Here is a 26,876-nt window from a genome sequence, read left to right as displayed (position 1 = left end):
TTGCCATTTTGTTCGTCAACACATTGTGTCAGGAATCGTCTATACTTAGCATGTTTCAATTAAGTTACAGTTGGCAGACATTATTACGAAGGCGCTAGGGAGAGATTGGTTCTCTTTTCTCCTTAGCAAGTTGGGAGTCCACACGCTCCACTCTCCAACTTGAGAGGGAGTATTACGGAAGATATCATCGTTGGGATTCTCGCAATCACTGAGATTTTAATAATAAGAATAACTGTACAATTAATGTATATTTCTTAGAGAGTAAGTTGTGTTGATGATGTTAATCTCACATGGAATAAATTAAAGGAATAACCATGGATTTATATTAGGATTGGACACCAATACTTAACACCTTGAACTTTTAAGTGGAAATGTGTCCAAATCCGTATAAGCCCAATAAAAATTCAATATGGTATCAGAGTACAGGTTACGCATATGCTCGCTCACGCGCCTATGCGTACCAACAGCTTGCCAAGCTTAGTATGTCCAAGAGCAGCCAAAAGAGCGCCTCGTGTTAGTCCACCCTCACCCGAACACGGAAGATGAGCCCGGCTCAAGGTCAGTTGTTGATGGCGGGTGTTTAAGAGCTCGTGACAATATATAGGCAGAAATATACCACACTTTACACGTGAGGGCGGGTGTTGAAAATATTAATCTCACATGGAAAAGATGAACGAAAATCAATTGGTTTATATGAGAGTTGGATACCATAACTTATCAACTTGAACTTTACCACACGTTGCACATGAAGGCTGGTGTTGAGAGTATTAATTCCACATGAAAAAAATACAAGAATATCCATGGATTTATATGAGACTTTGATGCCACCACTTATCAGCGTGAACTTTCAAGTGGAAATGGACATGAGCCCATATAAGCCCAATGGAAACTCAATATGGTATCAGAGCTCAGGTTACGCGTATGTATGCCCACACACGTGTGCGCACCCACACCACGCCGGATTCAATATGTTCGAGTACAGCCAAGAGTATGTCTCGTAAGCCCCCCTTGCCCAAGCACGAAAGATGAGCCCTGCTCGAGGTCAGTTACTGAGGATGGATGTTCAAATGCACATGATAATGTGTAGGCAGAAATAGACCACATATTGCACGTGAGGCCGGGTGTTGAGAGTATTAATCCCACATGAAAAAAATGCAGGAATATCCATAAATTTATATATGAGACTTTGGTACCACCACTTATCAGCTTGAGTTTTTAATAAGTCCAATAGAAACTCAATAAGTTATAGTTAGTTTAGTTGTGCTGCCTTGTGCGATATATACCTGTATTGTCGTTCATTAATGAACCAAGATATTGGGCTCTCTCAAATTTGATAGGGTACATCTCCAACGTAAAAATTCGATCTAATAGGTTGTGATACCAAATATTTTATAAACTCGTGATTTTTTATTTCATTTTTCCATAGATTAAACTCTCAATAGTAACCTTCACGTCGTGGTACCAAAATGGTCTCGCCGAACTAAGCATTGGGTTTGTTCCGGATGATGTCGGGCACCATCGTCCCACTTGCTGTTTGCTCAAACTTTTAATATTTTCCGAGCTGTCCCTTTACTCTAACCTCCATAATATTCAACTTCTCTCGACAAAAAATAAAATAAAAATAACCATGCTTAATCTTTGTTAATTAACTTATTCCCAATCTCAAAGTCTAATCATCCAACCAACATCCATAATAGTAAACTTCTTTCGACCAAAATAAATAAATAAATATACGTTCTCGTAAACCATGCTTATCTTTGTTAATTAACTTATTCCCAATCTCAAAGTCTAACCATCCAACCAGCAACTGAATTCCGTTCCCTTTCCGCCCCACCGCAGAGAATGAGGGGGGGTGTGGTTGGGTGGGGGGGGATGGTGTGTGGACAAAGAAAAGAATCATCCAACGAACATCAGTTAATCCCATCCACGCACACCCATGTACGGTTTTATTTACTCCAACGATTATATATCCATTTATATTATATTTGATTGAAAAATTAATACAAAAACTTTCCGGACGCGCAATTTTAGCACGCGCCTAGAACAATGCCCATTCAATTTTAAATATAGGTGAAGGCAATTGGCCTTAATGCGTTAATTTTATGACTTTTCTGGTTACATAATTTTATCACTTTTACATTCATCTCTTCTATTCTTTTCTTTCGTTTAGTTACTCTAAAGTGAACTCATCATATTTAGAACTATCGTTTTGATGTCTCTTTAGAGACATCGGATAAAACTGGAAAGATGTTAGATATTTAGGCCAAACTTATGTGTCAAAGATTGTTATGTCAAATTACTTATGATATTTTCTAAAATATCATGTTTATACATGCTCGAGTTTGCTCATCTGCTATATTGTATTTCAATACTATAATTTAATTTTACTAAAAAGAATTATTACTGAAAAAAATATGTAGATGGTCAATGAGTTCTATTCCCCTTATATATTATTTACTGCATTTAAGAAAGAGAATATATGTAACTTTTCACTGCACAATAAAAAAATCGCATTGATTACTAGTATATTATTTACCCAAAAATGATTCCTAATATATCATATCTCACAACTTTAGTAAATTTGTATATTTTAGAGAAGAGGTTATAAATTATAGGATATTAATTTTTTAAATTATTATTTCATTGTACATTCGACCTTGTTCATCCGATAGTGTATCTCATTAATACAATATAGTTTTATAAAAAAATCACTACTGAAAAAGGTGCCCATGTGGTTAAGAAGTTCTGTCTCCCTTGTAATTCATGTTCAAATTTTGCATCCTCGAATAGGAAAAAAATGTAATTTTCATTACCCATTATATAATTTTAGTCCTTACAATTACACCATAATTTCATAAATTTAATAGAATTTATCTTATATAATTTGGAGTTATAATCGTAGAGTATATTTTAGTATAAATATATAAATAGGCTTATAGCTTTTATAAATTTTATTAGCTTAAATAGTACAGTTATCTCAAACGAGAAAAGAGTAATAAAAGTGCTCATGCTATACACTTCGCCTGGAGAGGTACACGATAGTGTGATTGTTGCCTTCATGCCCAGAAGTGTTGAGAGTTATCATCCCATATTAGAATATTGAATAGAAATACATGATTTTATATGAGATTCGATACCATAATCTATTAGTTCAAGCATTTGAAATGGATATGGATCAAATAGCTATAGGCCTAGTGGCTATTTTACAAGATATTAGTGTTGGGAATTGGTGTATGCCCTATAGGCAATCCTATCATCAGTTTTGTAATATGATATGTATTTCATTATAATACGAGGCATTTCTGTTATTGTGTAGATTGCGCTAAATATGATTTTACATAATAATGTCCTTGGAATAGTAGGTTCAATAGGCATCAAGTGTGACTTGATTGTGAGATCCTATAATTACCGAACATTATTCCTAAATGTCTCTAGTCAAAGTATTATCGTTAATTAGGACAACGATAATACAGTTAGACTAGTGTGGGTGTTGATTGATGACCAAGTCTCACAGGTTATGGATATGGAGATATCAAGTCATACCACATGTATACAGTAATAGTAATGTATATTGGACTGACCCTCCATGAGATTGCTACATGGGTTGTTATGTAACTGTCATTAGCATATCTCAAAGTGACTATAGTATAATGGTCCTTTGACTTAAGGTCACTATGGATTCCTACATGTAATGTCATATACTTTGATATTGTCAACGCCACCGTAACAGGCTGGTTAGAAAGACAGTTATTGGGTATATCACAGAGTATGGAGAGGAATGTGAGTGATCGAGATAGGATTTGTCCCTCCTACGAAACGGGAGCGATATCTCACGGCCACTTGGTGGTTAAGTCTAAAAGTGTATGCATACCCAAATGAGTCGATATAGCGATATCGAGCTCATTTGTTTTGATAGACTTACTCGGTAAACCAAGAAAAAGTGATATTAAGCCATACAATGATGTCATCGACCATGCCTTGGGCTCAATAGAGATATAGAGGACAAATGGATTATATTACATGGTAATATAGGTCACGAGATTCGTCGAGAAATTGATTTTTCGATTACTTGAGTAATAGTGATGCATTACTAGATGCCGCTCACTGTTTGTAATATTGAAATAGAGATTTCGATATTACTATTAACGTATTGGGAACCTACAGGGTCACACACTACCACTAAATTGACGAGATATTTTGAAACAATAAAATCGTCTAATAGAGATTAGATGATTTATTGTGCGACTAATTAATCGGATATTTAATGAGATTAAATTTGTCGATTAATTAGACTCGATTTATTAGATTAAATTGACCAAATTGATGCACGATTAATACGGTGACACATTGGCCAATAGTTCAATTTCACCTAGACTTACACATGTCACTTGGAGCCTTGATTCTCCTTAATCCCACATCGGTGGGGCTTTGAATTTGTCTTCCCCATATTGCTTATAAAAGGGGCAGCATGCATGTTTAGATATAATATATATATATATATGGGTGTACGTGTATAAGTGTAAGGAAATTCAAGTTGAATTGTTCAATTGAATTAATCCTACTAGTCTAATAAATTTCGGGTGTCGCATCGGTGTTTCCTTTGAGTATTGGCCGCTAGCACCGCCGATCTCGAAGACTCGTCGACAAAGTCGGTATGGATACCGGTAGAGGCGTCATGCGTGGGATGCTCGGTCGAAAATTTTAAATATTCAAGGTACGCTTTTATTTACTGTTATTCTTCTAGTAGGTCTTGAAATTAGTTTCACGGGTAAGAAATTTTGAATTTTTGTTCCTTTTTCGCTTTCGTTGCGCCCCGTGAAACTAGCAATTAGAGCTTGATTACGCGTTTGCGTGCACACAACGCCAAGCTCTGTCTAGTTTCGAGAAAACAAAAAGTGCACTTGAACTTCATCCAGTCCAAAAGCGGAACCCGTGGCTAGTTTTTGCCCGAGAGCGGGAGAAAAAAAGATCGCCTTGTAGTCATCAATATCCGTAAGTCTAAGCATGGAGAGAAAGCTCGCCTCGTCAATTGTCCCCATCTCTCGCACGAGTATGAATATTGAAGATTATAATATTATAACTTAGGAAACAGAATAGCTGGGAATAAGATCGTCTCAAGTGGAGGTTAATTGAATTTTTTCGGATTTTCAAAATCTAATTGGTATTATATTGATACTAGGTGAGAACCTGCGTATTACGCGGGAAAGATTTTTAATTTTTTAAAAATCACAACAGGTAATCGTAACTCTTTTGAAGAATAAAAATTTTTCAAACCAACAACACAACAAGAGTAAAACACTATCTAAATGTTTAATAATAAGCAGGGTCAACTCATAGCAGTTAAATGTGATCACAAAAGTATAGAGTAACAAGCAAATCCTAATTCGATGGAAGGAACCTGTTAATAAATTTGATGGAAGTAAAGGGGAACATGATCAATCCTTGTGAAACGATCAAACTGATATAGGATATGGTGTTGGTGTTGTATAAATATGCACACAATATACAACTATATATATATATATATATCAAGTTCCGAAGAGTCATAGAAATTATTTTCTTAATAAATAAATAAGCAATTTCCTTTTTATCCATTAAAATATTCTACTGCCATTAAACTTGGATATTCTACTCTATATATATATATATATATATAAATGGTATATATATTCTACTCTCTTTTTTTTCTGTGCGAACCCTGAAATCCGGAAGCTTAATTGGTGTTCAACTAATCCAGTCGTGCATGGTCAGCTCACTAAGGGGTAAAGCTCTCATAGCGTAGATTTTCTGTATTCACAATGACTCGAACCCGAGATCTTGCTTGAGCGGAACAAGCGTCGAACTGCTTGAACCAACCCACATTGATTATATATATTCTACTTTATATATTGAAAGGCATATATACATATATATATATATGTGAAATATGGAATCTATATTTAATATATATTTATTCTACTATTATATATTATCTGCGATAATATAGATTCCATGCGATACTTTGAACTGCAAAATTCTCGAAGATTCTTTTTTTTTCAGTAGGACGAAGATGCTTTCAAATTCCACTATATATTGAATTTCATATCCCATCATATATTTCATCATATCACTTTACATATAGAGTTTCCTGATAAGGGAAGATTTGTCCATGAAATGGGTACAATTTAGACTTGATTTTATGTTGTTTTCACGGTATTTGATGCTTGGATGATAATTTCTAGGAAAACTTGTGCTAGAAAAGAGTTGGAAGCAATTTGATGCATGTTCGGGATGAATTGAAAACCATTGAAGTATTAAGATGGAACTTGCAAGGATACAAGGACTTCTGGTTAGTGGTGCACCACATGCACAACCGATCCGAGAGGGAGTTCAAAATCAATCCCCGATTTATTTACAAATATAAGGATTCCCTTTTAATTATAATGGGAGTTTTTAGGAAATTTTTAAAGATATTTTCATTATTGTTTCCTATTTTGGAGGGAGATATATAAACCTAAGGATCATCTAGGTTTAGGGTTTTTTTAGTTTTTTTGGAAGATAAACTTGGAAAAGAGGCCGACGACTGCTGAGTGTTCCTCCAACGATCGTCAGTTTTCGTGAATTCCTGCATAGCCATGTGTGGCTAATTTGTTTCGTTTGACTTGAGAACGGAAACCTCACGATTTGGTTATAAGGAGCAGGTTTTAATATTTTGATTTCAGCACTTATTCATTCTTGGATGTCATTGTTACAAATATTCTCTCATGGTCATGAATAAGATACTTGCAAGTTAGCTTATCGACAACTACTACGGTGTTTGTGGAAATTGATTCGAAGCAAGACTAATTAGGAACGAACGGTAGTTGCTGCCCTAATTGGTTAGAGAATGATAGGACGAGTCAATTAATTGGCGAATCAATTAATCGCTCGGGTTAAGGCATCCTTATGCTTAAAGCCATTGCTTAGTTAATTAGGGAATCGGTCGATACCTAGTTAACTAATTGATGAACCTACTAGCTAGACGGTATTTTGATTAGTTAGAATTTAGATACTAGTTGATTCCTTGCGGTCGCGGGAACTCGACTCTTAGCTGCTGAAATTTACATTCTAATGCTTCTATAACCAACCATCCACTAAGTGGTTTTCGAACTCAAGTCATACGTCTCCCGGTTATTGATTACTCACTTTCCCTTGCACTTTTAAATTGTTTTTGCTGCATTTTAGTTTCTTGATTATCAAAATTCCCCATTACTTTTGCTAGCTCATTGGTTTAGAGAATTCCTTAGCTTCCTTTGGGATTTCAACTCGGCTCTCACCCTTTTCTCACTACAAGTTTTGGGGAAACCGATTTTGTTTAGGGGGTTTCGACAGGCCTAGCCATTGCCAATATATAAGTTGCATATATTTCTTTAATAATATATATATATATATCTTTTTTTTATATATAAACGATGATGTGACAATGCGAGAGAATTCCATTTTATATCTTTGATGATGTGGTGGCGTGAGAATTTAGTTCGGGAATTTGTTATTATATACATATATATAGATATATAGAGTATGGGATTATTTATATTCTAGTTTAGTTATTGTATCGAGCATATATTTCTCTTATAAAAATATATAAATATTTTCTTATATATGATTGATTGATGATTTGCCAACACGAGGGAATTCCGTTTTATATTTTTGATGATGTGGCGGCGTGAGAGTTCAACTCAGGACTATGTTATTACATATATATATATATATATATAGAGAGAGAGAGAGAGAGAGATTATGAGATTATTTATATTCTAGTTTAGTTATTGTGTCGAGCATATAAAGAGGTGAGTTATTCCATGTATTTCCTTGAACCAGTTTAAATAATATACTCCCGTGGTTTTAGCATTTGGTCACCATGTTTAAACATCTCCACACTCTTCTCTCATCTTATATTTAATTTTCACATGGTATCAGAACGGGACGGTGGCGCCTGTTGATGGTGGGATGTTGAAAATGATGACAGACCTTTGAAGTTAAAAACGCTCTTGTCAGTCTCTTCCGACCTTTGAAGACAAGATGCTCTAGACATTTTCATTTATTACACCATCCACATCTGGATAAAATAATTAATTAGTAGATGGAGGAATTTATTATTAAAAAATTGGTTATAATAATAGTGAGGAAAAAAAGTTTATGTGAAAATTTATTATTAAATATGAAAACAAAAATTTATGTATATATATGTGGAAGTAAAAGTAGGACGGAGAATCTATTCTTAAAAAATTAATTTTAATAATGGTTATGAAAAGATATATGTGAGAATTGATTATTAAATAAGAGAAAAAGATAAAAAAAAGTGATAATCATGTTGAATTGGAAGAAGAGAGGAGAGGAGTGGAGTGGAGTAGGATTAAAATCCCGAAACCAAACGCCACCCTAGGTGTTTCACTAAAAAACTAGGGCTTTGTTTTATTACATAATATAATCAAATTCTACTCCACTCCACTTTATTTTTCTCTTAATTCAACAACACAATCGCTATTTTTTTTGTCTTGAATTTAATAATATATTCTCTTACATACATTTGCTTAACTATTATTACATCTAACTTTTTAATACTAAAATTTTCAAACTTTTCATTACTTTTTTTGTCATTTTCTTCAATTTTTTTAATAAATTCTCTCACATATTTTTTTAATCATTATTACAATCAATTTTTTAATAATAATAATTTCTCCCAACTATTTTGTGTCTATCTCATGAATTAGAGTAGAGTATGTCTCTATTCCAAAACCAAGCGCCTACTAAGTTGTTTCAAATTTGTGTACTTATTTTTTGTGTGAATCCTGATATTCGGGAGTTCAATGGGCTCCGGCTAATCCAGTCGAGCCAGGTTGGTTTAATAAAAGATAAAGCTCTCACAACATGTAAATTTGTGTACTTTTGTTTCAAATCTTTAATGTTTTACTTCGAAATATATGTAATATGCTTTGGAATTCGTGCAATTCACCTTCTCTATTAGTAATCGAAGATAAATTCAACTAACTTACTAAAAATTTATGTAATGTACTATGATTATATAGTGCAACCGATTGCCTTCCCAGAGTGCGTACATTCAATTTATTTTGTACTACTTAAACCACAACGAACCATGCAAACGAATTGACCTAATATTAAGACACAAACGAACCAGTGCACCGAAAAGAAAAAACACACTCACACTCACACACGAACCATTAAGGTTGATCTTGTAATACGGTTATCACTACACGATAGGACAGCTGCGAAGCACGACTGTCTCAACGGTAAGGCCTGGGCCAAACCCGAAAAGTACGCCCCACTCGAGGCCTTCGCCGGTGGTGAGCATTCGATCCTCTTTTGACCTCCTTCTCATCTCATCAAGAATGAATAGCACACAGGCGCTAGACATGTTCCCGTACTCTTGCAACACATGCCTGGAAGCCGCTAACTTGTCTTTGGTTAATCGTAGCTTTGATTCAATTTTGTCAAGGATTTTCGGCCCGCCTGGGTGAGGTGCCCAAAATACTGAGTTCCAATCATCGATACCAATTGGACCGAAGGCCTCCATCAAGCTCTTCTCGATGTTGTCAGCAATCAAGGAGGGAACCTTGTCTGATAAGATGAATTTTAAACCAGTATCTCGTAACTTTCCCGAGACACCATCTTCTGTGTCAGGTATGATGGTCTCTGCAGTGAATGCAATTTGGAATATGGGTCGCTCAACCGCCTCTACCGGATCAGCACCAATTATCAGTGCAGCTGCCCCATCCCCGAAGATCGCCTGCAATACAAGAGAAGCCATATTTTCCTCTGATGGCCCTCGAAAGTCTCCAATAATGCTCTCTGCGCTGACTACGAGCACTCGTGCATTGGCATTATTCTCCACGAGATCCTTAGCTATCCGAAGGACCGTTCCACCAGCAAAGCAACCTGATTCATGTATATATACATTGTACAAACAGTTAGGGTGAACTACAAGCAATTATAAGTAATTTATCATGAAATCACGCAAATTCAAATATGAAATTTTCATATGTTTTGTAATATTGGGAGATGAATGCTCGGTTGGTAAAAATATCCGTGTTTTCTAATTGAAGTTATTGTTACAGATAACGAGTTTGTGACAACCGCAAGATTATGAACAAACCCTGGTGATAGAGCATGATCCTTTTGACTGATGGATTGAGCCCCAGTAGCTTAATCAGCTTAACGTCCACCCCAGGCATTTCTGATGCAATAACGGTGCATACGATGACATGGGTGATCATCGACTTGGGTTGCCCCCACTCCATGATAGCCTTGGATGCGGCTTTCGCAGCTAGCTTTGGTATGTAGTCCATTAGCGTGTCTTGTCGAGCATTAAGAGATGGAACATTGTGGGAGCAGAACATAGGGTTTTCCCTAAGAAACTCTTCTGTGAAGATCATATACCTTTTCTTCACGGTCGACCTGTCGCCTGGACCATTGGAGAGAATTATTACAAACAAAGGTGGTTTTTTTTGTCTATAAACATGTAGATATGCTTTATATATTTATGATATTAGCAGAAATACATGCATCACTTAACAATAATGATGATGATGATGATTAGATTTACTCACAAATGCGAGTGAACTTCTGTTTGAGGTCGGTCATGTGTTCGCTTTTTGTGACACGGAAGTAGTAGTCAGGAAAATCAGCTTGATGGAAACAGCTTTCGGGAGTAGCAGTTCCAATGGCTAGGATGGATGCATGGCCTTTAGCCCGTTGGTTTGCCCTCATTTCCCCGATAGCAGTAACCATTCTCTTTTCGACTATATATCTCGAGATATCGGTCCTGGATGCTCTAGTAATGGAACTAATGGATCTCTATAGCATGTTTTGGAATGAGATAGCCCTTACGATCCTTAAATAGAGAGAGCTGGCTGGGTAGTTGGATAGGTTTTTAGCAACCTCAACTCACTTACCAACCACATGACTCTTCCATTAATCATATTATATTCATTTTATATTGCAAATTTCTATATATTATAAAAGAAAAGATATAGAATGGAACAATGATGTTGACTTGTTTTTTTAATTACGAGAAAACTTATAATATTATACTGAAATACTCAACAAACCAAAGGGCGATGCACAATTTTGCAAATATGAAATTAAATAAATGAAAAAAAAAGTTATGCATGACCTCATTGTCCGAGGATTCAATTAATTAATTAATTAATTAATACTATGTATACGTGTCGGTGTCTAAAGTATCTTACTTGTAATTCACTCAAAAAAAAAAAAGTAACTTACGGAATATTATTTTATGTCAATTTGATTAAAAGAGAATCACATATACGTCTTATAATTTTTCGACTCCTTTAATTTGCTTTTTCTTACGAAAAAGATAACGTCAACGCTCAAATGTTGATTTTGATGAGATGGGAGACAAATGAGAAAATTAGCGTAATTATTAGGAGGAATATATTGGTCATGACTTTTGGAAATGAGGAAAATGAGAGACATGAATTGATCGTACGAAAGACTGATTCAAGGGAATCTTTGAATTGATTGTAAATATATTTAACATTAGAACGCAACCCGTACTACGAGAGATTATTTATATATATGGTTTACACATTTGTACTTGCGTTAAATGTAGTGTTAAATAAATTATTTGTCCTTAGAGTTAAATATAACATCAATTTATTATCCTAGTGCTGTCTACGTATATAAAGTTATATACCATGGATGACATAGATAGTATTAGAAACGGAAATATCATGATTACGTAGGGTCACAAATGTAAATGTTTAAATAAGATTTAGGATTAAAACATATAAATAAATGCAGTTTATCCCTGAACTATAAGGTACTTTTTTTTTTTGCTGAATAACTATAGGGTACTTTTAGATTTGCCTCTCTACCTTCAAAATTTTGCATTGTGCCTGTCGATCTAAGTGAAAAATAAGCATAATGTCCCTTCTCAGTAAAATTGGTGACTTTTATTCTACCTATCCAACGGATCAACTTCCAAAATTAATTGCATTACATAGTAAAACTATTTATTAGTTACATTTTGTCATTGTTAGCAAAGAACTATCGTATATTTATTTATAATAATGGATTTATATAAAAGTTCTATAACTTTTTATCCTAAAGAAATATCATGTACCTTTTTATATCTAAATAATATTTAGGACTAACAATGTACTATAATTATATTTATTATATTGCAACAAATAAAAAATAATAATTGATTACATGTATTTACTCCAACCTACCAACAATATATATTCTCTCCAACCTACCAATGATATATATTTACTCTAACCTAAAGGTAAATGTTTACTGGTATGTGGTTAGAAATGTCAATATCTAACTAAAATTTACTTCTATATCTAATTTAGATTAAACTTAATTCAGAAAAATTAAAATTAGAAAGGAAACCTCACTTAAATTAATTTACTTTATTTTTATAGTAAATTTTTAAAAAAGAATATGCTACAAACAATATTAAAATTTATGGCATGTAACATTTAGTTTAAAAATAACATAGTTAGAAAAGAAACTTGCATTAATTTTCCTTTTTGTCTTAGTGGAACTTTTAATAGGAACCTGGTATTAACAAAATTAAAGTCTAAACTATGCAACTTTTGGATTTTTTAACAATTACTCTATAATAATTAGGATCAATTTGATAGATAGAGTTATAAAATACTTTTCATCGGAAAATTAATTCTGTAAATTAATAATAATATACATTTAATCTATTAAATTTAGTTTAAAACTAAGAAAATTAAAACGGAAAATTTTACTTGAATCTATTTACATTACTATTGACTGTTGTAGTGGATTTTTACAAAATAAAATGAATTTGCTATAAACATAATGAAAATCTATAAAATAGATTGTCACCGTTACCCTTCACTTATTAAAAGTACCACCACTTTTACCACTGACGTATTTTTACCACCAATTAACCCTAAACGTTTCTGTTCCGCCTCACATTTATACTCCTCCGTGACGGAAAAGTCATGGATGCGTTATCTTCACTTTGGATGCCATGTCACTTGTCTGTCGAAAAGATATAAATGTTAGACGGAATGAAGACGTTTAGGATTAATTGGTGGTAAAAATATATCAGTGGCAAAAGTGGTGGCAATTTAATAAGTGGATAATGATAGTCTACTCAAATCTATACTATATCATCTTCTTTTCAATGGATATACTACGTAAGCTTTGAAATTTAAAAAATTTATAACGATTTAGTATTACATAATGTTTAATCTTCAATGCATTTAATTTATTCGTATTCAATGAAAATAATAATAGTAACGGGTTCTCAAATTAATTTGCTATAAATTTGTTTATTATCAAATTAATTGCAGCCAAGACCACTCATACATATGTATAAGCAGATTTAGAGAAGCTCAAATTGCCAAAAAGGTACATCATGGTTTCATATTTTCATATATTTTGTTTCCTGCTGTAGTGGCATGTATTACTTTCTCATTTCCTAACTTTTTTGTTCTTTTTTTCTTTTTGCTTTTATTTTGGTGTTAGGTGAGTTCGACGTCAACTAAAAAAACAAGAAGAAAGAAGACTTTTCATATTAGAGCATGTACTATCCTTCTATCATGTAATTTTACTATATGCGAGTAAAATTATTTTACGTTATTTTTTAATGTCTTTATTTTCTGATGTATTTCATTCTTCGGTAGATTCTTTCATGCAATTATATTTTAGCTAATAAGGTGGATGGAGCCCAGCTTAATATAATTTAGGTTATTTATAATTTGAATACTATTTAGCAAATTTGTACGTTCAAATTGATAACAAAATAGGTCACCTATCTTTATAAAATATGAGAACTCATAGTTTATTTTTTTCAATGTGCACCTGGTATCCGACAGCCTAATGGACCCCCGACTAATCCAGTTAAGTCGGGTTGACCCACTAAGGGACAAAGCTCTCCCATCGCGAATTTTCTCCATTCACAAGACCCGAAACAAAGTAATAAATCACAATTTATTAGTTTGCTTCTATTTTATAATTGGATTTTTCCATCCTATGCCCTAAAGATATAGAATAAGAGCTCATACTTACCATGAATGAGTTAATCAATTTGAAAATGAAATAATTGTTTGCGTTTAAATGGTAGAAAAAAGGTGGTAATTTTAGAAATTTTACTTTATTTATTAGCCTTTATCATATGCCCCAAGGAATAGGTTAGAAAAATCCTTTAATTATGCAATTGCATTTTAGGTAAGTCTTTAAGTATATGTATATATATAGCCCTCGAGTCTATATCACATAGTAACATTATAATAAAGATAAATTGACTAGTAAAATCAGGAGAATGTCATATGATACTCGACTTTAACTTTCTTTAGCAAATATACATTCGGAAGGACATATAATTAGATTTCTCCCACTACTAGAAACTACGCTTTTTCTGACAGCAGGATCCGTCGGAATTTCGTCAGAAAACTAATCTCCGACGTAATTTTCAGCTGAAAAGGCGCCTCGGGATAAGGGGCGTAGGAAAAGCCTCCGACGGCTTTTCCGATCGGGAAGGCCATCGGAAAATTTTTCCAACGGGCTGTTTTGTCGGAAGTTTTCGATGGACATTGCCATCGGAGATCCCATTGGAATCTTCGATGGAACAACCCCCCGGAAATCTGAGACCCCGGGGCAGCTTCTCTCTTTTTATTTCCATTTATTTGTGCTGCCTCGAAGTTTCGAATCCAAGACCTCTCACCCGATCTGTCCCAATCTATGTCCGTCTCCTTATCTATCGAGTTATCGCCGTCTCAGCCTGTCATCTATTCACATTTAATTATATTTATGGTCTATTTACTGATTCGATTTATTAAAGAAATCACCATCTTTTAGATATTTAATTAATTTTTTTACCCTAACTGTCAACACCTAATTTCGGTCCATCGGCTCCGAGGGGGGGCAAAATTGTCATTTCCTAATTTATCACCTTTTCTTAAAAAAAATTAAATTAAATTAAATTATATATGTATTAAAAAAAAAAAAAAGAAAGATTCAGGCAGGGCCGGGCAGGCTGGTCAGCGTTGACCGGCTGCCCGTGACTGCCGGCATTTAAAAAAATAAAGGGATTCGGGCAGGGCCAGGCAGGCCAGGCAGCGCTCGCCAGCAGCCCGCGATTCCCGCCGGCCCAGAAAGCCCTCAAATCGCGATTTTCGCGATTTCCGCCAAATCGGCCGAAATCTTAACGGAAAGCGGAGGAAATTGAAATCAAAATAAACAGAGATGGAATTCGGGGAGAGACGAACACGACCCAGCAAGAATAAACAAAAAATTGGCCCTCGTTTCAGAGAATTTTGAGATCGGAGATTTCGGAAATCCTCGCCGAAAAACGCGACTTTTCCCTTCGATTCCGGCCGTGTCAACTCCCGTGACGCCGATCCCGAGCACGGCGTAGCCCAGGCGGTGTTTGCTGTCGTCTCCCGCGTCCTCTCGCGCCGTCGCCACGACACCCAGAAGCGGGAACCGCCGTCCGCGGCGGCCGGAATCCTCCCCTCCGCCCATCTTCATCTTCTCCGTTCATCCCCTCTCTCATGGGCTTGGCCCATTTTCCTTCGGTTTGCGCAAGTCCAGCCCGTTCGGCCTAGTCCAAGTCCATCTGAGACGACCCGACCCAGTTTGTCGCCTGACCCGTTCGGTCTCACCCGGAAATCGGCCCGGAACAGCGGATCCAGACGCACGGCCCAGTCCGGCCCAGCCATTCTCTTTCGCGGCCCAACGATCCCTTCCGCGGCCCAGTCCCCGCGCATTCGGCCCAGCTCTCCGGCGCCTGGCCCAGCTTGCCGGCCCAATGCCCTTCCAGCCAGTTTGAACTGTGCAGACCGCCTCCTGCCTGTTCGACCGCCATATTTTCGGTTTGAACCGGGACTAGGTAAATTCCCGACTTAGTGGCATGATTAGGGCTCCTTTCTTGAATAAGATGAGTGTTCTTGGGTCGCGTGAGTGATCGGATTTGTCCCGAACTCGATTTTACGAACTTTCTGTTTTGTCACATTTCAGTCCAGATGACGTATTTTATCTTTTTAAGATCCGCCCCGAATTTCAAAATCATTTTCAATCAAGCCCCGGTCATTTTATTATTTTTTCAATCAGTCCTTGGATTTTCTAGAATTTTTCCAAGAATCCCAAAGAACTTTTCAAATTGTTTCAGTTTAGTCCCAGGACCATTTATCACCCTTTTCAGATCTGCCCCGAATTTCAAAAATTCTCTTCAATCAAGTCCCAGACATTTTACTATTTTCCAATCAGTCCTGGAATTCCCAGAATTTTTCAAGTATCCTAAGGAACTTTCCAAGTTGTTTCAGTTTAGTCCTGGGGCCATTTTTTTCAGTTCAGTCCCAATTTTCAATTTCATTTCAAATAAGTCCTAGGACATTTTCAGTAAATTTTTTACACAGTCCCCATTTTTTTGAACTTTCAGATCAGTCCCGAACTTTCTAGAATTTTCAAATCAGTCCCCAATTTTTTCAGAACTTTAAAATCAGTCCCTGCTCTTTTAAAATGGTTCAATTCAGTCCCCTGAACATTTTCTAAAAATATCCGATCCTTTTCTACTTGGATCACCCACCGACAATGTATGTGCCCCATTTAAATATTTCATTTTTGTAATTATATACAATGTGACCATGTCGGAAATTAGAGTTTATCGGGCGGTCAACTAATGGCTATCTTGACGGCTCGAAATCCGTAGACTAAAGCATTCAGCAAGTTTTTTAATTAACCTAAAATTCTACATACGGAATAATCGGGACGTTAAATTTGTTTAAATTAAATCACTTGATTTCTTTAAATGGATTGCACGAATTGATTAATAATTTGTAATCGCGTCGACAGTTCACGAACTGTTAGTCATGCCCTTTTCAAAATTCACAATTTCAAAAGCATCGAGATACGTACAGCGTAATCTTGATTTTCATGCACACACATATTTACCGATTCAATGGCATGATTATCGGTTCTTGTCCTGCCGTAATCCTAGCGTAGGTTTGTGCATAGAATTGGTCAATGATAAGGGCATATTATACTCATATTTTATTGTGCAATTCATGTTAAATTATTATTAATTTTATAGAAATTATAAGAAGTCGGTGCTTAATTATGTTTAATTTGATATTGTAGGTCTTTGAGGACTTAGATGGAATTACGAGCAATATTGAGGAGTTTTGCGCAATTTGGAGCCAGCATATATCTTTCGGAAATCTTTTTTTTGTTGTGGATATAAATACTCCTCATAACAAGATTAGGAAACCCTAGGGGGGGAGCCATCTTTCACCATTCTTTTAACCTAGAGAGTTTTTGGAGAGGGTCTTGTCTGGAGCCGTCACCTGGATCAATTGATTTGAAGCGAAGAATTGTGGAAGAGATAATTCCTTAAAGGAATTGTTGGGTTTTTGTTTTAGGATTCAATATCTTGAGTTTACTGCTGAATATGAATTCTATTGCAATGACTCCTTGGAATTATAATTGTGTTTTCAATTCCATGATATTCTAAACTTCTTTTGTGGGAATATGATGAAACCCTAGGTAGCTAATATGATGATTGTCGCCATGTTATAGGATTAATAGATGTGTTGATGATTCATGATTGCAATTCCTATAATTTCAATTTTAATTCTTAATTGGTTATAATTGTTAGAAACACTATTGATACGGGAGTTGATATAGTGTTTGTTAGGAATTCTTGATTAGACTAATTAGTTAAATGCGATAGCTGCGTTAATTAGTTTAATTAGAGATTATCCAGGGATTAATGCAATGTTTCTAGTTAGTTATTCGCTAAGACATTAGGGATAATTAATTTAGGGCATTAGACAATCATAGCACTGGAAGGTGTATGATTATAATTTAGAGTCCACTATTAATTAGAGATGCGGGAGCTGATTGATTAATTAGAGGTTTAAGACTTTAATTTTAAAGGCTTGATAAACTCACTTGAATAATCACATAGCTATCAGTCTATATAACATGATGGCAATCTGATTAGTGAAACTAGGGTGGATTCTGTTTTTCCCACTTTCAATTGATATATTTTCGTACAATTCTCTTTCTGCTCTTTGTGACGATTTAGGTTGATTAGTAGTTAATTAGTTAATTCTCTTAATTTGATTGCTTAGATAATAATAGAATCTAATATAGGTTTAGTACTTAATTAATCCTTGTGGGATCGACACTCTATTCATCACTATATTACTTGATCTGACCCAGTACACTTGCTGGTAGAATTTGAGCTTATTTTTATATATATTTGCAAAGGGACCAAGTTTTTGGCGCCGTTGCCGGGGATTAACTTAATATTAGACCACCTTTAGTTCTATTGTTAATTTAGGCGCACTTTACTGTGTGTTTATTTCTTGTTCTCTTTGCAGGTATTCTATGCGCAGGAGTAGAAGTGCTGAACTTCTACCATTAGATCCTGAGATAGAGCGCACCTTGCATCGGTTGAGAAGAGAGAACAGAAGAAGGGAAGAATTGCAGGTAGTTGAGATGGCAGATGATGACATCAACCGCCAAATACAGGGTGCTGCCAGAGCACTTCGAGACTATGCAGTACCTACTATTATGGGTTCTGCGATCAGAAGGCCCACTATTCCAGCTAATAACTTTGAACTGAAGCCAGCACTCATCCAGATGGTTCAATCAAATCAGTTTGGAGGATATCCCAACGAGAGTCCTGATGAGCATATTGCAGGATTCCTCCAATACTGTAACACGGTAAAGATGAATAATGTCACTGATGATGTTATTAGATTACAGCTTTTTCCTTTCTCGCTTAGGGATAAAGCGAGAGCCTGGTTCAATTCACTGCCACAAGAGTCCATCACCACCTGGGCCGACCTTTCATCTAAGTTTCTCAGGAGATTTTTCCCACCAGCTAGGACTGCAAGATTGAGGAACGAAATCACTAACTTCACCAAGTTCAATGGTGAATCACTTTATGAGGCATGGGAGAGATTCAAGGAGGCAATCAGAAAGTGCCCACATCACGGATTGCCAGATAATCTCCTAATTGAGGTCTTCTATCTTAGCCTGGATGATACATTGAGGTCTCTAGTAGATGCTGCAGCAGGAGGCGCACTGATGGGTAAGAATTATGATGAAGCAAGTGCTTTGATAGAAGAGATGGCCTCCAGTGCACATAATTGGCAGAATGAAAGAAGTAAATCAAGAGTGGCATCAGTCAATGACATGGACACTATTGCTAATTTGACAACCCAGATTTCAGCTCTCACTACCCAGGTAAGTAAACTCACCTCAGCACATTCTTTTAATACTAATCAGGTTGCTTTTTGTGAGTTGTGTTCAGGACCACATTCGACTCTTGAATGCATGTCTGGAAATCCCTCGGCTTCACCCAATGGAGAGCAAGTGAACTTTGTCAACAACTTCCAACGGAGTAATCAAGGGCCTTATTCGAACACTTACAATCCCGGGTGGCGTAATCATCCTAATTTCTCATGGAGGAATGAGAATAATGCACTTAAACCGCCACCTGGATTCCAAAAGCAAGGCCCTGCTCAGAATGCTCCACCTCAGCAAAGTCAGTCGAGAATGGAAGAGCTCATGTTGAGCTATATGCAAAAGACTGACACCATGCTACAGAATCAACAAGCCACTATTCGAAACCTAGAGGGTCAGATTAGTCAGATTTCTCAGCAATTGAGTAATAGACCATCAGGGTCTTTACCCAGCAACACTGAAGAGAACCCCAAGGGTGTCAATGCTATAATGCTGAGGAGTGGCAAGGAATTGGAAATAGTCAATAGAAAAGCTCAAACTCAGGAGGAGAGTCCGGAGAAAGACAAAGGTAAGCAAAAGGTGGAGGAACCAAGGCAGAAGTCACTAGGGGTGAAACCGTATGTTCCTCCTGTCCCTTTTCCAGGAAGATTGAAGCAACAACAGTTGGACGCCCAATTTGCTAAATTCCTAGATGTTTTTAAAAAGCTGCAAATCAACATTCCATTTGCAGAAGCACTCCAGCAGATGCCTTCATATGCTAGATTCATGAAGGATCTGCTCACTAAAAAGAGGAAGTTTGATGGGAGTGAGCCTGTGATGCTTACAGGAGAGTGTTCTATGATTCTCCAAAAGGACTTGCCTAACTTACCACGCAAACAAAGAGATTAGGGGAGTTTCACTGTTCCTTGTACTATAGGGAATTTTCATTTTGAGAACGTTCTTATCGATTCAGGTGCAAGTATAAATTTAATGCCTCTGTCTATTTTCAGGAAACTTGGACTTGGAGAATGCAAGAAAACTCATATTACCTTGCAACTTGCTGACAGGAGTATCAAATATCCAAAGGGTATTGTTGAGAATGTCCTGGTGAAGGTAGACAAATTTATATTTCCAGTCGACTTCATAGTCTTGGAGATGGAGGAGGACAGAGAGGTGCCCATGATCCTTGGCAGACCGTTCCTTGCGACAGGTAAAGCATTAATAGATGTGGAACAAGGTAAGCTCACTTTAAGAGTTATGAATGAACAAATAACTTTTAATGTTTATGACGCCATAAAGAAATTTGATGATGGCAAATCATGTTACACCATTGATATTATTGATGAGCTTATCTCTGAGTCTGTGGAGGAGAAAGCAGGTGTGGATACAATGGAATCAGTCCTTAGGGATCTGGACGATTGGAGTGATGATGATGAGCATGAGGAAGAATCTGTGGAGAAGGTATCAGAAATCAAGGCTCGCTACTATGAGGAGCTGGGCACTAGTGCGACAAAACCAGTATCATCTTTGACACAGTCCCCGGTGCTAGAACTTAAACCATTGCCTAGCCATTTAAAATATGCCTATCTTGGAATAGATGATACTTTGCCAATAATTATCTCTTCTTCCTTGACAGGTGATCAGGAGCAACAGCTCCTAAGCGTGCTGAGAGAGCACAAGGAGGCAATAGGATGGACTATTGCAGATATCAAAGGGATCAGCCCTTTGATTTGCACTCACAGGATAATGTTGGAAGCTGAGTGCAAACCCATAGTGCAACCACAGAGGCGACTTAACCCAACTCTCAAAGAGGTAGTGAAGAAAGAAGTGCTTAAACTGTTGGATGCAGGTATTATCTATCCTATCTCAGATAGTAAATGGGTTAGTCCTGTTCAAGTAGTGCCCAAAAAGGGTGGTATGACTGTGGTTAAAAATGAGGTCAATAAATTAATCCCGACTCGTACTATGACTGGGTGGAGAGTTTGTATAGATTACAGGAAACTAAATGATGCTACCCGTAAAGACCATTTCCCCCTCCCCTTCATTGATCAGATGCTAGAAAAACTTGCAGGGCATGATTATTATTGTTTTCTAGATGGTTATTCTGGTTACAATCAGATTCATATAGCACCCGAGGACCAGGAGAAAACCACATTTACTTGTCCTTATGGCACTTTTGCCTTTAGGAGAATGCCTTTCGGTCTCTGTAATGCACCTGCCACTTTCCAGAGGTGCATGATGTCTATATTTTCTGACATGTTAGAGAATTTTATTGAAATATTTATGGATGATTTCTCTGTTTTTGGGAAGTCATTTGAATCTTGTCTGACAAATTTAGGCTGTGTGCTTAAAAGATGTAAGGAGACTAATCTGCTTCTGAACTGGGAGAAATGTCATTTTATGGTAAGAGAGGGTATAGTCTTAGGTCACAAGGTGTCAAAGAAAGGGATTGAAGTTGATCGAGCAAAAGTGGAGATAATAGAGAAGTTGCCACCACCCACTTCAACAAAAGGAGTAAGGAGCTTCTTAGGACATGCTGGCTTCTACAGGAGATTTATCAAGGACTTTTCTAAAATCTCTAGACCTCTTTGTAATTTACTTGAAAAAGAAATTTTTGCATGATGTGAAATACTATTTTTGGGATGAACCATATCTGTTTAAATATTGTGCTGACCAAGTAATTAGACGCTGTGTGCCTGAAACTGAACAACTTAGCATAATACAACACTGTCATTCTAAGGAAGCAGGAGGCCACTTTGGTGTGGAAAGAACTGCAACTAAGATCTTATCTTGTGGATTTTATTGGCCTAGAGTATTTCATGATTGCAGGAATTACATTATGTCTTGTGCTCCATGCCAAAGAACTGGCAATATTTCTAGGAGACATGAAGTACCACAAAATAGCATTCTTGTAATTGAGCTTTTTGATGTGTGGGGAATAGACTTTATGGGTCCTTTTCCCTCTTCTTTTTCAAATAAATATATTCTTGTGGCTGTTGATTATGTTTCAAAATGGGTAGAAGCAGTTGCTCTACAAAGTAATGATGCCAGAGTTGTAATCAGATTTTTGAAAAAGAACATCTTTTCAAGATTTGGGGTACCTAGAGCCATTATAAGTGATGGGGGATCACATTTTTGCAATCGGCAATTTGAAAAATTATTATCAAAATATGGAGTTACTCATAAAATTGCCACCCCTTATCATCCACAGACTTGTGGACAGGTTGAGGTGTCCAATAGGGAAATAAAGCGTATCTTAGAGAAAACAGTCAATGCATCTAGGAAAGATTGGTCTTTAAAACTTGATGATGCATTGTGGGCTTACAGGACAGCTTTCAAAACCCCCATAGGAATGTCCCCATACAAGATTGTTTATGGTAAATCATGTCACCTACCAGTAGAGCTTGAGCACAAAGCATATTGGGCCATAAAATACCTTAACTTTGATTTACAAGCTGCAGGTGAAAAGAGATTGCTCCAATTGAATCAGATGGCTGAGATGAGAGAGGAAGCATATGAAAATGCTAGGATATACAAGGAGCGAGCCAAGCGATGGCATGATAGGAACATCCTAAAGCGAGAGTTTTTGCCTGGTCAGAAAGTCCTATTATACAACTCTCGCTTGAAGTTGTTCCCAGGTAAGTTAAAATCTCGATGGTCTGGACCATTTGTTATTTCTAATGTTTTTCCCTATGGTGCAGTTGAGCTGAAGTCAGAAGATGACCGCACTTTTAAAGTAAACGGTCATCTTCTCAAGCATTACTTTGAAGGGGAAAATATTGATGGTGATGCCACTACGGTGGATCTAGCAAATTCGGTTGAAGAATTGGAAAAGTCGAACTAGCGACTATAAACTAAGTGCTTCATGGGAGGCAGCCCATGTCTGAGAGCTAAAGTCCCTGTTGGCTCTCAATTCTTTTGCTTCATTTGTTTTATTTTGATTTGCTGTTGGTTTGTACTTTATCAAGCACCCACTCATTGGGTAGACTTGGGATATTTGCTATTTGATTGTTTTAGTTAAGATGGATTATCTGCTATTTTTGTTCTTTTTGTTGTTTTCTTTTGTTTTTGAAGCCAGGGTGGATAACAACTGCTGACTCTCTCTATTGCTATACCAGTTGGAACTCCAATTGCTTCAACTTAATTTTTCGAAACCGGGGAAGTACTAGTATCTCTTTTTCTCTTATGTTCTTTATTTTTATTTTCGTTTTACTAGAGCTACATTAGGAACAGTGAGGACACTGTTTAATCTAAGTGTGGGGAAGGGAGATACTAAACAGATGGAGTATAAAATTGAGTATAGTGTTGATGTCTGAATTCTGTGATTTAATTTGTTACTCATGACATCTGATGCCTGTCTTTGTTGATAAATAGTTATACTTCCCTGTCACCTTGAATTATAATTGTCCTTAAGTTATCTGGCAATTGTTAGGCCAAATTCTTTTTTTTTTTTTTTAATTTTTTTTAATTATTGAAATCTAGAGATTGTACGAAGAATACTGTTGATAGCATTTGTTCAGGAATTGTTTGAAAAAAATTGACTCACTTAGGCGCCCTACTCACCACTGTTGTGATTTTTGTACTTAGTTAAAATTAATTAGTCAAATCTTTAGAAATCAAATTTACCTAGTTTTTAGCCCTAGAGTTTGAAGTTTAAGAGTCGGTCAAGTCCTTAAGTGAAAAATAAACAGGTCTACTTCTAAGCAAAGTTAGTTAGTATATCCTCTTTTTAATTATTCTAATAGCACTTTAACATTTAGTGAAAGAGGTAGAAGAAGCTTTGTACTTAGTGATTCCTATAAAAGAAGTCTGAAAAGTGTTAGTGAGCATTCAAAAAAAAAAAAGCAAGCATAGCCTTTACTCCAATGACTCAAGAATTGAGTTATGAGTATCCTAACTTGAATGTTAGAGTGAGGAAGAGTTCGTAGGGGTCCCTTTAAAACCCGGTCACTTGGGTGATGAGCCCGGGATGTGCCGACTCAATGAACTCACTATAACGAGAAGAGCGGAAAGGCACAAGTTCAAACAAAAATTGGACTTGAAAAAAAAAAAAAAAATTTGCTTCTTAAACAGAAAGGAAAAATTGAATGCAAAAACAAAAAAATAAATTAAGACTTGTAATAAAAAGGAAGAAAACCTAGGGACGAAGCAGATACCATATGCTTTCACTACCTTGTTGACTTGCTTAGAGGGAAAATTAGAGGGATTATATGCCTGCTAACAGCTATGAAGTTTAAATGTGTATTTTTCCTTATAGGACTGAGTATTTACTTTTGAAATAGAAATCTTAGGCTAAACGCTTGGATTAAAATTTGCTTTCTCTAGATTAGCTGGTTAATTTCAACTGTAGTACTCTGATCACATGTTTCCAGTTTGGTTTGAGCAGTGGGCACCACAAAATAACGAGTAATAAATTATGAGATATCAAATGCTTAAATCAGTGAATATGAAAATTTGTACTCTCTCTGATAGATTTCTTTCCTTGGTCTTATTTATTTTGCTTGAGGACAAGCAAAAGTTCAAGTGTGGGGAAGTTGATAAGGGCATATTATACTCATATTTTATTGTGCAATTCATGTTAAATTATTATTAATTTTATAGAAATTATAAGAAGTCGGTGCTTAATTATGTGTAATTTGATATTGTAGGTCTTTGAGGACTTAGATGGAATTACGAGCAATATTGAGGAGTTTTGCGCAATTTGGAGCCAGCATATATCTTTCGGAAATCTTTTTTTTGTTGTGGATATAAATACTCCTCATAACAAGATTAGGAAACCCTAGGGGGGGAGCCATCTTTCACCATTCTTTTAACCTAGAGAGTTTTTGGAAAGGGTCTTGTCTGGAGCCGTCACCTGGATCAATTGATTTGAAGCGAAGAATTGTGGAAGAGATAATTCCTTAAAGGAATTGTTGGGTTTTTGTTTTAGGATTCAATATCTTGAGTTTACTGCTGAATATGAATTCTATTGCAATGACTCCTTGGAATTATAATTGTGTTTTCAATTCCATGATATTCTAAGCTTCTTTTGTGGGAATATGATGAAACCCTAGGTAGCTAATATGATGATTGTCGCCATGTTATAGGATTAATAGATGTGTTGATGATTCATGATTGCAATTCCTATAATTTCAATTTTAATTCTTAATTGGTTATAATTGTTAGAAACACTATTGATACGGGAGTTGATATAGTGTTTGTTAGGAATTCTTGATTAGACTAATTAGTTAAATGCGATAGCTGCGTTAATTAGTTTAATTAGAGATTATCCAGGGATTAATGCAATGTTTCTAGTTAGTTATTCGCTAAGACATTAGGGATAATTAATTTAGGGCATTAGACAATCATAGCACTGGAAGGTGTATGATTATAATTTAGAGTCCACTATTAATTAGAGATGCGGGAGCTGATTGATTAATTAGAGGTTTAAGACTTTAATTTTAAAGGCTTGATAAACTCACTTGAATAATCACATAGCTATCAGTCTATATAACATGATGGCAATCTGATTAGTGAAACTAGGGTGGATTCTGTTTTTCCCACTTTCAATTGATATATTTTCGTACAATTCTCTTTCTGCTCTTTGTGACGATTTAGGTTGATTAGTAGTTAATTAGTTAATTCTCTTAATTTGATTGCTTAGATAATAATAGAATCTAATATAGGTTTAGTACTTAATTAATCCTTGTGGGATCGACACTCTATTCATCACTATATTACTTGATCTGACCCAGTACACTTGCTGGTAGAATTTGAGCTTATTTTTATATATATTTGCAAAGGGATCAGTCAAAACATGGGAAAACAAATTAATCACAAACTCGGCTTAAATCAAACATGGGCAATAGTCAATTAGAGGGTTAGGTTTTCGGGTTTTAGGTGAAAATACTTTTAATCTGTAAAAGCCATATTGTCACGATACAGAATAATCTAAAAACAACCCACACATTCGAGACTTGACTATGGACATCACGTCTGTCGGGTCCGTTAAAATAATGTCAAATGCGACATACCCTATCCATCATCCCTTTTGTTTGTTTTAAGGTAGGATTTGTATGCCAAGATACCCCGGATAATAATTGATTAACTCACGTAAATTCGGCAATAACAAAATCTCATTGTTTGTTTATTTGCGCTTAATTATTACATTTTTACACTTATTTGTTATGCGAGTCGAGCCCGATCCTTTAGGATACGATTCACATGGGGTCCAACGCCCCAATCGTAGATTACGGGATCTAATCCCCTAAACACCGAGTGCGCACCTTAATTTCAATTTCAGTCATTTCAGACCACACGGTGAGCACGAGTGGGATAATGACCGAACGCGAACCGACCGGGATTCAGTTGTTGTAATTTGTATTTTATTTATTTGAGAGGACAATGTAAGGATTTATGTTGTACGTTTATTCATGTAAGAATCCCGGTCGGAGAGCGAACGGTCGGAGTGTTTCTTCGAATTTACGGTATAAAAACTCGTAAGATGAGCGGAACTTAATCATGCTGTAAATAAATAAAATGGCAAGCCTAACAAGCTAGAGTACCGAAAGGGCATGTGGGATATAGGCCCACACGTAATAGAACCCCCGAATTCGGAATTTTCGGTTCCATACAGACCATTGCCTTAATATTTTAGGTGTACCCCGTACCCC

At 36.1% G+C, this 26,876-nt stretch overlaps 1 protein-coding gene and 1 non-coding gene across 2 annotated transcripts; both read right to left on the bottom strand.

Annotated features, from left to right (window-relative positions):
• Positions 1-9,010: 9,010 nt before the first annotated feature.
• On the bottom strand, positions 9,011-10,830 carry LOC116186979 (chalcone synthase 3-like). The gene is made up of 3 exons (XM_031515542.1): positions 10,587-10,830; positions 10,133-10,441; positions 9,011-9,915 (listed from the first exon to the last, which is right to left on the bottom strand). The coding sequence occupies exons 1-3, from the start codon at positions 10,765-10,767 to the stop codon at positions 9,230-9,232; spliced, it is 1,176 nt and encodes a 391-aa protein (XP_031371402.1). The 5' UTR covers positions 10,768-10,830; the 3' UTR covers positions 9,011-9,229.
• Positions 10,831-18,891: 8,061 nt separating this feature from the next.
• LOC116189679 lies at positions 18,892-18,998 on the bottom strand. Its single transcript, XR_004152450.1, has one exon. It is a non-coding gene; the product is annotated as a small nucleolar RNA R71 (small nucleolar RNA).
• Between the last annotated feature and the right edge of the window lie 7,878 nt (positions 18,999-26,876).

This window comes from Punica granatum, chromosome 8 (genome assembly GCF_007655135.1).
Source record: "Punica granatum isolate Tunisia-2019 chromosome 8, ASM765513v2, whole genome shotgun sequence".
In the NCBI taxonomy this organism is placed as follows: Eukaryota; Viridiplantae; Streptophyta; class Magnoliopsida; order Myrtales; family Lythraceae; genus Punica; species Punica granatum.
The sequence above is the reverse complement of the archived record's forward strand: the minus strand, read 5'-3'. Positions and strand labels throughout refer to the sequence as shown.

What these genes read in the sequence shown, in the direction of transcription:
- LOC116186979 (XM_031515542.1), bottom strand. Translation starts at nt 10,767, where the DNA reads ATGGTTACTGCTATCGGGGAAATGAGGGCAAACCAACGGGCTAAAGGC. An exon ending in ACAGAAGTTCACTCGCATTT is followed by an intron (nt 10,442 to 10,586) that starts GTGAGTAAATCT and finishes CCAATGGTCCAG; the next exon opens with GCGACAGGTCGACCGTGAAG. An exon ending in GATCATGCTCTATCACCAGG is followed by an intron (nt 9,916 to 10,132) that starts GTTTGTTCATAA and finishes TACATGAATCAG; the next exon opens with GTTGCTTTGCTGGTGGAACG.